The 13,009-nt window shown below is 40.8% G+C and overlaps 1 protein-coding gene across 1 annotated transcript in view; it reads right to left on the bottom strand.

Annotated features, from left to right (window-relative positions):
- DENND2A (DENN domain containing 2A) overlaps nt 1-13,009 on the bottom strand; it is a 76,327-nt gene that overhangs the window by 41,166 nt on the left and 22,152 nt on the right. The window contains exon 2 of the mRNA XM_087873747.1: nt 2,164-2,262. Coding sequence (XP_087729873.1) covers nt 2,164-2,249 — 86 coding nt within the window. The 5' untranslated portion in view covers nt 2,250-2,262. The remainder of the gene's footprint in view (nt 1-2,163; nt 2,263-13,009) is intronic.

The following is a 13,009-nucleotide window of genomic DNA, read 5'->3' as shown; positions in this document are numbered from 1 at the left end:
TGAACACACCAAAGCTCACACCAATATAAATACATTTCTCATTTGTCAACATAAAACTATTTGGTATTTCCCCCCCTTTCCTATATTAGCTAATTAACCTGAATGCATCTGGAAACTACTCAAAAAACTCTCCTTTCTGAAAAGCCATCCTAGGTAACATCTTAGTTTTGAGGCACTAGATCAGAGGTGGTATTCAGTCAATTTGCACCGGTTCATGTGAACCGCTGGCGGAAATTTGGCCAAGGTCACCGAATTGGTAGCGATGGCCAGCTGGCCATGTCCCTGAACCGGTCCCCCGGTTGCACACCATGTTCATTGCCACCATGTTCTTTTGAGCATGCGCATCCTATTGCCTTGCAAGTCAAATGGGATGCTCATGCGCGAAGAACATGGCGGCAACGGCACAGCAGCAGCTTTTTCCACGACTCCAGTACTTTTCGGCGGCCTGTGGGAGGCTTTTTTGCCAGCCGCTTTGTGGTGGCTGGCTAGGGCTGCTGAAAACTCCGGTCAGCTTGCCTTTCAGACTCTGGACCAGCCGCCACGGAAGGTAAGCAGCCCGAACAAAGAGGCAATGGATGTGGAGGAAGTGGGGCTAGGGCCAGGGCTGCTAAAGGAGGGGAAACAGGGGTGACTGGTGAAGGCAGGGCGGGGGTAGATAGGTGGAAATTCCAAAAACTTTCCTATCTTTTCCTGTGGGCATGCTAGGTGTGTGTGTGTGTGTGTCATGTGACTGAATGGGTGTGTGTGTGAGTGATGTCAAGTTGGCCATGCCCACTCAGTCACATGCTCCCCACCTAGCCACACCCACCAAAACGGTACCAAAATTTTTGAAACCCACTACTATCCTAAATGGGTTATCTCTTTTAAAAAAATATTTGTATGGACACTACTCATGCCTTTACACATAATAACTAGAGCACAGGGACTTCAAATGTATGTTTAAGCTAGACTGAAAACCTTTCTGCTTAACAGTTTATTACCTGAGGCTAAACTAATGATATGTAGCTCCAGAGATGAATACAGTGCTGAGAGTCTCTTAAAATCTTATCCTCAAGTTAATATATTGAAAGGAGGGAATATTAAACAAGAGAGATTTTAAAATGGCAATTTATTTTACCTATTATTACATTTTTAAGATTTATGTCCTATTTATAGCATACAAAATTATATGCAAAATGACTATTTTCACAGCTTAGAATATATAAGGGGTTTGTTTCACACCTAAATATGAACAATAAAAGCTGCTTCAGAGTAACAGAAAAAGATCAATTTAGCACATGTAGTTAAAACATATTAATATAACAAAAGGCCCGAGACAGACATGTGTTTGTCTAGTACTGAAATACGAGGGCTTGTATTTCTAGAAAAGCTTCCAAAATCTAGATCAGGTGCTTGGTTAAAAAAAAAAAATGAATAAATTTGACTCTCTTTTAAATTTCCCCTCTTCTCCCCTATTATATGTCCTGGATAAGCTTCTAAAGCCATGATTAATGACAGTAAAGCAGAAATAAATATGGAGATCAGATATCCCCTATCCCCATGCAAAACAATAAAATAAATCCCCCACTAGCGCCTTAGTGAAAGTGAGGTCAAGAATGCACTTGTAAAGTGCAGGAACCTATTCAATTATCTGTGCCTGTTTCTGACAAAGTTGAAAATATGTTCAAAGTATCTTTGAACAAAAAAAGTGGAGGGAGGAAGTAAGTATAGTAGCCCTTGACTTAGAACCACAATTGAGCTAGAATCTTTGGTTGTAAGTCATGGTAGTCATTAAGTGACTCATGTGCCCTGACTCAGTTTTATGACTATTTTTACAATGGTTGTAACTTGAATCCCTGCAGCCGTTAAGCAAACCATGATAGTTAAGGGGAATCCATGTTCTCAAATGGTCATTTTTTGCCAGCAAAAAAACATCATAAATGCTATCGTGTGACCATGAGGTAACATAAATGACTGGAAATGTGAGCCAATTGTCAAGCACCCAAAATATGACTACGTGACTGCAGGGTGTGTGTGTGTGTGTTGTATCAGTCATAACTTCGAAGAAAGGTTGTAAGTAACTATCAGGGAGTCTGTCGTAACTTCAAGCAGTTGTAAGTGACTGGGCATTAAACCCTTCCCTCACTTGGAAATCAGCACAAACAGAATATTAAGAATATTTACCTCTCAATTGTTTTGCAAATAATGTCTTCAGGCTTGTTCTCCACATTGGGGACACTGCTCCCCGTCATCGTGTTAGCAACTGGCATAGCTGCAGGCCACCTAGGAGGAAATACATAAAACAGCACGTAAAAAGCTGGGTGCTTTGTCCTGCGATTTGCAGTAGATAATTTTTTTTACATAGCTATATATTCAGACAATTGTGATTTATTCAATAAAATAGGGTGAAAATAAGATCCCTAAATTCATACCAAGGGTATGAAGACCCTTCTTCGAAGACCAGCTTTTGAGAAGCTATAATTATTCAGTAGTTGTTTATGCTGCTTTCTATGAAAACACTTTTTCCCCAACTCGATTTGTTCTGGGTGGTCGACTGTTTCAGTCCCATCATCCTTAGCACAATCATATCTGGGGCCCACAGACTGGAAAAAGAGCTATGTTAATTAAAAGCCAGGGATAGCGATTAGGCTCAGAAGGAATGTTAGAAACAGATTTTTTTAACTGCCCTGTTACCCATGTAGAAATTGTTTTTAGGAAACAGAGTAAATGTTAAAAACACAACCGTTCCAGCATCAGTTGTGACATATAGGCAATTTTAAGGCAGCAATGTTGTTGCCTGTTTTTCCCACATTTTCTATGCAGAGAGTTGGGCCCTCCCTTCTTTTATGTGAAAAGATCAGATTGCATCTATTCACTAACACAATAAATGACATCATATTAATCAGTGCTAGATGTATCTTGGTGGGGTTTTTCTATTTTCCTCGCTAGAGAGAATGGCTTCTTTCCAGGCATCCTTTAGGGGGAGGGAGTCATAGAGAAGTATGAATGTAAACTTCAGGGGGAAAAATGCCAGAGAAGCTATTATGAAAACATTGGATTAGAATAAGAATTAGAATAGAATAGAGCTGGAAGGGACCTTAGAGGTCTTCTAGTCCAACCTCCTGCTCAAGCAGGAGAACCTATACAATCTCAGACAAATGACTGTCCAGTTTCTTCTTAAAAACCTCCAGTGATGGAGCAACCATGATTTCTGAAGGCAAGCTGTTCCACTGGTTAATTGTTCTCAGAGTTAGGAAGTTTCTCCTTAATTTCAGGTTGCCTCTCTCTTTGATCAGTTTCCAACCATTATTTCTTGTCCTGCCATCTTTGGAGTGCTTTGGAGAATAATTTGACCCCCTCTTCTTTGGGGCAGCCCCTCAAATACTCAAATACTATCATGTTACCCTTAATTCTTCTTTTCTTTAGACTAGCTAGCTCAGGGGTCTCCAACTTTGGCAACTGGCTGAGGAATTCTGGGAGTTGGAAGTCCACAAATCTTAAAGTTGCCAAGGTTGGAGACCCCTGAACTAGATCCAAAATCTGCAGCCGTTCTTCATATGGATTAGCCCAGAAAGAGGTGAGAAAGTGAGAAAGAACCTCAAGATTGCCTTGTCTTGAGTCTGTTTACTATAAATAGGGAGGGGAATCTTTCAGACTATTATAACAATAGAGGAATGATAATTGTACCAACCTTTCAACACCCATTTATACCTATTTTTTTCTCCCTGAAGGGCTGCAGAGATTTTTTTTGTGTGTAAATCCAAATGTCCACTGAGACAGAGAGCCTAGGAAACTGAAGGATCTTTGCAGGACCTTGACAGAATTTCATCTCACTCGTGGTTATTATAAGGATCAGTTACTCTTCAGATAAGTAATTGGAGAGAACATGGGGGAGTTAATTTAGCTCAAACAAGCCTAGATGTTCTTGAAGCTAACATTAATCTCTCAAGGTTAGATGACTGCCTCAGATAACTTGAGTTTTGAAATCCTGCTTTACCCCTCAGCCCCAAGACCTGGTTAAGTATGCTGTATGAATGAACAGGGCCGTAATGTAGTAACAGTCAATGTTGTGAACTCGTAATTTGCTACTCTGAAGAGGCTACATATGTCTTCCTATTTTGTCAGTGTTTGGAGAGCTGAACCTGGCAGGCAAACCTATTAAAATACCATAGATTGGGTGTCAGCAACTTGTGGTTCTGGAGCCACATGCGGCTCTTTGGGCCCTCTGCTGTGGCTCCCTGTCAGGTGATCCCACCACTGGCTGGCCCTGCCCCTTCCCAGTCACTCCTTGCCTGGCCTGAGAAAGTAAGGGCGACTGCGGGGGATGGAGAAGCGGCCAGGGCAGAGACAGAGAGATACAGAAAAAGGGGGTGAGAGAGAGACATAGTGAGATACAGAGAGAGGGGAAGGGAGAGTGGGGGAGAGAGGGAGGGAGAGAGAGAGAGATGTCAAAAGGGTTTTGTGGCTCCCGGTGTTTTTTAACAACTGGTTCTCTGTCCTAAAGACCTACTGGGTAGGTGTGGCTAGGGGGTCATGTGACTGGTCGAAGTGAGTGACATCGAGTTGGCCACGCCCACCCAGGTTTTGTGGTTCCCGGTGTTTTCTTTTCTGTGGGAAACAGGTCCAAATGGCTCTTTGAGTGTTTAAGGTTGCAGACTCCTGCCATAGATTGAAGGAATACTTTCTGTCCAAGCAACAATACAATTCATGACACAGCATCTTTTACAGAGCCAAACGTTGCTCGAAGGGTTAATTTAATTTTTGTGGATTTTCTTCCTGGTTGCTGAAAGTGTGAAATGGATGTCTTTTAGCCATTGAATGATGGGCATACTGTTGTGTTGATTGGGAGAAAATGTTGCACTAACTTCTTTTGAAATCTCCAATAGCACAAGAGGGAGATTGACAGACTCCAGAGAATACTTTAAAAGACATAATCGAATCAGAGCTGGAAAATCTTTCAACAGCTTCGGTCAGAATTTTGGCAGTTTCCCAGGTATACTTAGCAAAGTGAGTCTCTTGTAACATTTGCATTCACACTTGCTACCAGGTCCGTCTTAACAGCATTATGGGCAAAGCAGTGTACTGGGGCCCCTGCAACAACTACTCACAGGAATAAAAATGTAAATGGTCAATAAAATTAAACATGTATTTATTTTATTGGCCCTTCCAACAAAATTGGTGTTGAAACATTAAAAACATGCTGTGCAGCAACAACTAATCAACATGATAAACATTTGAACAATACACGAGGCGTGAAAAACACAATAATACTCAGTAAGCCATACAGTTGCTGTATTTGTATGATACAAGGTGCAGGAAAGGGTTAACATACACAGATTAGTACGCTCGTGGGGCCCACGAAAGAGGTGAAATCTACTTACCTTCCCTACCAGTTCGGAAGTGCACACGCCTTCGTCATGTCCGATTTTTGACCCTCTGGGCATGCGCAAAGCCTTCTGCACATGCCCAGAGGGTCAAAAATGGGTTACAATCAGGAAGTAATGATGTCCGGATGGGTGGGCGGAGCCTCGCACTGCTGCCACTACCGGTTTGGTAAACCACGTGCTGCTGGCGCTACCGGCTCGTGTGAGCCGGACCACTGGCCCACGGGCAAGTGCCCATCATGCGTTAAAACAGCCCTGCTTGCTACCTTTCCTTTTGGATAGGAGAACAATAACAGCATTCTTCCAATTGTCAAGACACAGATGCACAATTCACACAAATAATAAAGTCAGGCAGTTATACCTTTTGTACTCTATTTTACTCTCATAACATTTCTCTGGTATATCATCTGTAGACCTACAATTTTTCAACATATTCACAATGTTTGACTTTTTTATTCATTCTGGTAGACTATTACATTTATACTTTCATTATAAATTCATCTACTTTTTCACTTTTATTTCCTGCCTACTTTTTTATCCCAATGATTCACTTTTTCTTCCCCCAAATAATAGTCTATCTAACATTCAAAACCTCTCATTACACTTGTATCCTGTACTAATTCTCTTAATTGTATTATTTTTGTATCATTCTTCCTTGATGTGAGCACACAAGATTCATACTCAAATCATGTATTCTGAACAAACCACAAAACAATGTGATTCTAAACAACCAATTTTTCTTTTCTAGCTCTTCTACATCATCCCCATATATCCTTTCATGTCATGTAATGGGACATGTTCCCTCATTCATTCACAATATTGTACAATTTTCTCCAAACTCATCCCTGATTTGTTCTTTATCACCATTCACTGGAGAATAACAAAATTATCAAGAGGCTTCAGACTCCTACTTTCATATGCATTCACAAATTACACTGCAACAATTCATACTCTGACACATTTATTCTGAAATTTATATGCCATCAATTTCATTTATATGCCACCAATTCATAATAAATGGCCAGAGTCATTAGTTGAGATGGGTAGCTATAGAAACTGAATGAATGAATGAATAAATGAATGAATGAATGAATGAATGAACAACCAGTTCAACAACAAAACACAACTCAGATTAAATAATGTAACGGTAAGATGACTGTTACAAAAATTGTTCAGGAATAATTTTATTTTAACTGCCTTATGGAAGGCCAACAAGATAGGGTGTACTCTAATATATATTCTGTTTTCCCCAAAATAAGACCTAACCGGAATATAAGCCCTAGCATGATTTTTCAGGATGCTTGTAATATAAGCCCTACCCCAAAAAGAAGCCCCCGTTAAGTTCGTCAACCAGACGGAAGCGTTTAGTACTGTATTTTCCCCAAACTAAGACCTAACCGGAAAATAAGCCATAATGCATCTTTTGGAGCAAAAATTAATATAAAACCCGGTCTTATTTGGGGGAAAACATGGAATATATTCTAGCATTGGTGCTATAACATAAAAGCATTGTCTTCTCACTTTAGCCCTCCTTATCTCAAGAAAACACTGGATTAGTAAGATTTCAAACTCACCAAACTGATGTCAGCTTTTCAAGGTAGTTCATACAAAAAGCAAATCCAGAAGAACTAGCTCTATTTTATTGATTTTATCTTACCACTATCATGGTGGGATCCATCCTTGGCTCCTCCAGAAATTGGTTTCCTTGGTATCCCACAAGTCAGGGAATTTCCTTCGATGGTAAGCCCTTTCATTCCTAATTACACCACCACTTCACTTCTCTGCATGTATTTATCCATTCCAAGCCATATCTTCCACAAACATTAAAACAGAAGAACAGTAATCTAGACCATACAGTTATATATAGTAATTGAAACATACCACATTTGATCCATGTGCTATTTTGTTTTGTTACATTTGCTTCTCTTTTTTCTTTCATTTTATATATATATAAAAAAAGCAAGCAAGCAAGCAAACAAAAGCAGTAAAAATGAATTATCAAAGTTATCAGGGGAAATCAGCAAACCCCTCTTTTGAGATTATCAAAACATACAGTGCTTTGTTAATGCGATCTCTTGGAGGCACAAGAGACAGTGGAGAGCTTTATGATGATGACACAGCAGTGGACATTAATCAGAAAGCCTGAAGCATTTGTGATATTGTTTGATCAACAGAAAAAAAAGCTCAGCTCATTCCCAGGACAAACAGCAGGCAATCTGTGTTGCTGCAAAGGCCAAGGATGAATAGGGTCTCTAAAGATTTTCTAAGGAATAATTGGTGCTAGCTGAGGTCACAGTTCCCTTGTTTTTGCTAAAGTAAGTTCTATTCTACAGCTACAGTGGAAAAGGGCTTCTGCTCCACATTCACTGCAAACGAAGAGAAAAGGTTCCTGCTGCCCACACTTTGCTTTGAAAAAGCAGCTCTCGGCCTCTCCCCTTCCACTGCTTCTTAAGAGGGCATTATGCTAAGGCCCACAAGCCAAAATTGGGGGTGGGGGAGAGAGAAAGGGAGGGAGGGACTTTTCCATGGTAAGAAAAAAAGTTCATTGTCTCTTACACAATCCCTTTGGAAAGGGGGGGGGGGAATGACCCTGAAGCCCATGAGATATTGCAGAACCAATCCTACCAATCTGAAAGACAGGAAGGAAATAAAAGAGTGCAGAAAGTACTTCTTCAGGCATGTTTGGACACAAAAAGAAATAGGAGCGTGGCTTGGTGGGGGGTAATATGACTGAGTGGGCATGGCCAAGTTTTTTTTCTTTTTTTTACTTTTAAAACCATTTTTCTACAACCTCTTCGGCTGAAGAGGTTGTTAAAAAAAATGCTTTTAAAGCCTCTGACGATCCCAGCTGACTTGCCTGATCGGCAGAGGCTTTTTCTTTTTTTTTAAGCCTCTGACGATCCTAGCTGACTTGCCTGATCGGCAGAGGCTTTGTTTTTACTTTTAAAAGCATTTTTTCTATAACCTCTTCGGCCAAAGAGGTTGTAGAAAAAATGTTTTTAAAAATTAAAAAAAAAAGCCTCTGATGATTGTGCGGCTCAGCTGGGCAATGGGGGGGGCAGGGATTTTTGCTACCAGTTCTCCGAACCACCTGCCTCCATCGCTACTGGATCATGTGATACGGTCTGAACTGGGAGCATTTCACCCCTGCTTTCCCCCCTGTAACCAGAAAGCTTCTCATCTATGACCTCACGTTATTTCTGACAAAAATCATACAAAGTAAGTCAGTAGCTCCTCTCTCGTTACAGATGGAAGGCTAAGGGATGGAGAACTCAGCATATTTAACCCCATTTTGAACCAGATCCAGTTTAGCCACTTTGCTAACAGTAACAGAAGGGACCTTGGAGATCATCTAGTCCAGGGGTCTGCAACCCATGGCTCTGGAGCTGCATGTGACTCTTTCATCCCTCTGGTGTGGCTCCCAGTTGCTCAAAATATGTGTCACAATTGCCAATGTATGACACCCATTGGCACGCGATTTATTGAGCTTTTTTACCCATCTTTTTTTTTTAGTTCAAAATGTTTTTGTTGCATGTAGAAATAAAACTCTGCAGCAGTTCATTGATTTCATAAATGCAACACACTATAGTTTTTTTATATATAGCATAGAAGTAAAAAATGATATATGCAGTGTTATCTTCATTTTAGATGTCAAAAGGGTTTTGTGGCTCCCGGTGTTTTCTTTTCTGTGGGAAACAGATCCAAATGGCTCTTTGAGTGTTTAAGGTTGCCGACCCCTGATCTAGTCCAACCCGCTGCTCACGCAGGAGACCTGTACTAGGGATTCGAACCGCCAAACTGTCGACCTTTCTGATCGACAAACTCAGTGTCTTAGCCACTGAGCCACCTAGTCAGGCTAGGTGATTGTTTATCAGTTTATAACTTATTTATATTTATAATTATTGTTATTATTTATTTATTTATAAGTTTAGAACTTATTTATAACATATTTATAATTTTATTATTTATATTATATTATTATTTATATTATTTATAGTTTATAGTTTATAACTGATTGCTTATCAGTTGCACTAAGCTAAGTGTGATGGTTGACGGCACAGCACAACGAGCCAAACTACATTGTGGCGTGGAAAGGTTTGTAAATGTAGTTACTTTCTTACACTTCCCTCTACTATTATTTACTATTCCATCCAACAACACCCAATATGGCTGTTCTACTCTCTAAGCCCTAGTGTGATTTATTTGGTTTTGGCTAGGCAAACTGAATGAATCCCGCCGCTATGGACCGCAGGTAATTGTTTATGGCTTAAAAGCCTTTTGTGAAACCCCAGCTACTGCATCTTAGCAAACCATAAGTAAAACAAATCATGGCTTCATGCAGGTAACCCTTGACTTATGATCACAATTGGGATCAGAATTTCGTTAGTTAACCGATGGGGTTGCAAAGCAGGTCATCTTATTGTTTAGCAATTGCAATCCCGGCAGACAAAGTAACTATCATTATGCAAATTTTACTGGTCATTAGCCATGGACCCACTCAATCCAAGCCTCAGTAAGTTAAAGGATTGCCTCCAACTGCCCCTAGCCAACTATCTCTTCCCCACCTCTGTCCTTTTGGCTATCCTCCATCCTGCCTTACCCTATGGGATGGTAAGTAATCCCAGGACCACATGGCTCTGAGGCTGTTTTCCATAAAGCGGGGAAGCCACAGCCACCTCAACCCAGTCCCAATTGTCTTTGCCAGCCTGCACTCTGAACTCCAGAAAACAACCGAATCTTCAAATTGGCAATGAGATGGACCCCCTCCCCCTATAGATCCAATGGTCCAGGGGTGAAATCCAACAGGTTCTGGAGAACCAGTAGCGGAAATTTTGAGTAGTTTGGAGAACCGGCAAATACCACCTCTGACTGGCCCTGCTCCCATCTATTCTCTACCTCCCAAATCCCAGCTGATCGGGAGGAAATGGGGATTTTGCAGTATCCTTCCCCTGCCATGCCCACAGAACCAGTAGTAAAAAAAAAATGGATTTCACCACTGCATTGGTCTATAGTGACCAAGAGAGCACTATAGAAAGATATGATGAAGAACATTCGTGGAAGTCTCATAAGAGACCTAACTGTTTCAAATTCTCTTTTCTTACTTGGTCTCTCCAAAATCTTAATACATGAACAGATTTGTTCTATGCAAGTTTACTACTTCTAAATGCTTTTTAGTGTTGTGCCTACTACTATTTCAGAATGCCTGCAAAGTTTTTACAGCTTTTTCATATGTTCTGACCACAGCCCTGAGATAAAACTCAGGACCAAGTAAACTCTCCATCAGTGGTTTGGAAGGGAAAGAATTTACAAAGGCAAAAACAGATGGGAACTCAGAGAAAGAGCAGAAAGGTAGCAAAGAGCCATGATGGCACAGTGATTAGAATGCAGTACTGTAGGCTAACTCACTGCCCACTGCCAGGATTTCGATTCACACTGGCTCAAGGTTGACTCAGCCTTCCATCCTTCTGAGGTCAGTAAAAGGAGGACCCAATATGCTGACTCTGTAAACTGCTTAGAGAGGGCTGTAAAGCACTGTGAAGTGGTATATAAGTCTGCTATTGCTATTGCTACCACTTTTGAATGGTCTTGTAGTTAGCCTGGCATATCAACTTAGCCTTGTATATCAACTGGCAAGAGGGGAAGGGGTCAAGCCACAACTGGCTCCCCTGAGCAGCACAATAGCCTTAGGAACGTCAGTTCCACCTTGCAAAAGAGTAGGGATACAAAGCACAACCATCCCTGGTGAAGAGCCATGGCGGCGCAGTGGTTAGAATGCAGTACCACAGGCTAATTCTGTTGACCGCCAACTGTTCTTCGGCAGTTTGATTCTCACTGGCTCAAGGTTGACTCAGCCTTCCATCCTTCTAAGGCAGGTAAAATGAGAACCCAGATTGTTTGGGGGCAAGATGCTGACTCTGTAAACCGCTTAGAGAGGGCTGTAAAGCACCGTGAAAGTGTTATATAAGTGCTATTGCTATCCAGAAGGAACACAAAAAGAAGCAAAGAAGCTCTCTGATTAGATAAAAAAAGAAGAAAACTTCAGAACAGCAAGTGATTGAGCACAGCCCCTCACAGGCACGCCTGCTCTGGATTCCCAGGGCCCCGTGATCAAGCGCTTCCTCTTGCCAGGCAGAAGAAGGCCCTGTGATGACCCTTTCCTTCCACACATCAGCTCCTGCCTGGTTTTTTTGTCCTTCTGAAGAGGCGTTTGTTTACTGTCCTATCGCTGGCATGCAGGAAATGGCCTTGAAATAAGCTGTAATCACCTTTCACCAGCAGCTGCTCTTTGTGACTGCTTTTCTAATTTCAGTTCTTTCTTATCCTGAGGAACCAAATCTTGGACGGATTACTTCTCTTTCAAAGGGAAAAATTACTTTGGATGCTTCCTGATGAGGCTCTTGGTGCGCATGTAACAGCTCCTGGCTTCAGGTTTAGGTTATTATATATTTTTCTCTACCCTCCCAATATGGGATTTTGGTCCCTGGATTGAAAACTTCAAGCCCATCACCTCCGGTAAACATGGTTTTTAGTGAGAACTGCAGTACAACGTATCAGGAAAACACCAACTATAGGGGAAGTTATATAAAGTGTTCAGACAACAAAGCTGAGATTCTTTGAAGACAGCTTTATTTTCCCACCAGCTCAAGTTTTTTTAACTAAGAAAAAAAAATATTCAAGTACTGTATGTTTAAAAACAAAACAAAATAGTATAATTTTTCAGCAAGTGTGGCCAAGAAAATGTGCAACCCAGGCAGCATCTCCTTATTCTGTTGCTTGCTATGTGTTTGTGGTTGAGAAGCAACTATCTAATTTATGCTCCAACGCAAAACTTTATTCAAACCATTTCAGCTGCATTTTGTTATGAGAAAATAGAGCAGAATAAAGATACACAATCTTTCACAGTTTAAAAATATATATTTACCTAAAAGAAAAATCATACTTCTGTGAAATTGCCCAAACTTATTTTAAGAAACAAAACTGGTATCTATCTCAGTTACTGCCAATCTTTCCTTCATTCCCCCTCCACCTCAAAAATAAAGGCAATTTATTTATGATTTGTTAATCAAATTTATGTAGCTGTTCATGTTACCAAAAACAACTCACCAAAGACAAATTAAAGATCCTTGGCAAGTGGCATAATTAAACAGGCAGGAAATTCAAAGATATTCTAAATACAATGAAACTATGCACGACATTGCATCAGTTTTCATAGAAATCAGATGATACTTGATGGTCCAGAAATGAACGCATTTTGTTTTCCATTGGTACAAATCCAAAGTAGTACTGAACAGAAATAATATACTCCTTATCAAACATTAATAGTCCACTTAAACTGACAATTAAGCCAACAGGATATGTGGAGCTGTATCACAAAACAAGTGGATACCCATCTGGGGAAGGGCTGATAAAAGGTAAAGGTTCCCCTCGCACATATGTGCTCGTCGTTCCCGACTGTAGGGGGTGGTGCTCATCTCTGTTTCAAAGCCAAAGAGCCAGCGCTGTCCGAAGAAGACGTCTCCAGGGTCATGTGGCCGGCATGACTAAACACCAAAGGTGCACAGAACGCTGTTACCTTCCCACCAAAGGTGGTCCCTATTTTTCTACTTGCATTTTTTACATGCTTTTGAACTGCTAGGTTGGCAGAA

Source organism: Pantherophis guttatus, chromosome 7 (genome assembly GCF_059756535.1).
Source record: "Pantherophis guttatus breed Tessera chromosome 7, ASM5975653v1, whole genome shotgun sequence".
NCBI classification, from domain to species: domain Eukaryota; kingdom Metazoa; phylum Chordata; class Lepidosauria; order Squamata; family Colubridae; genus Pantherophis; species Pantherophis guttatus.
This window is presented reverse-complemented; position numbering and strand designations above follow the sequence as displayed.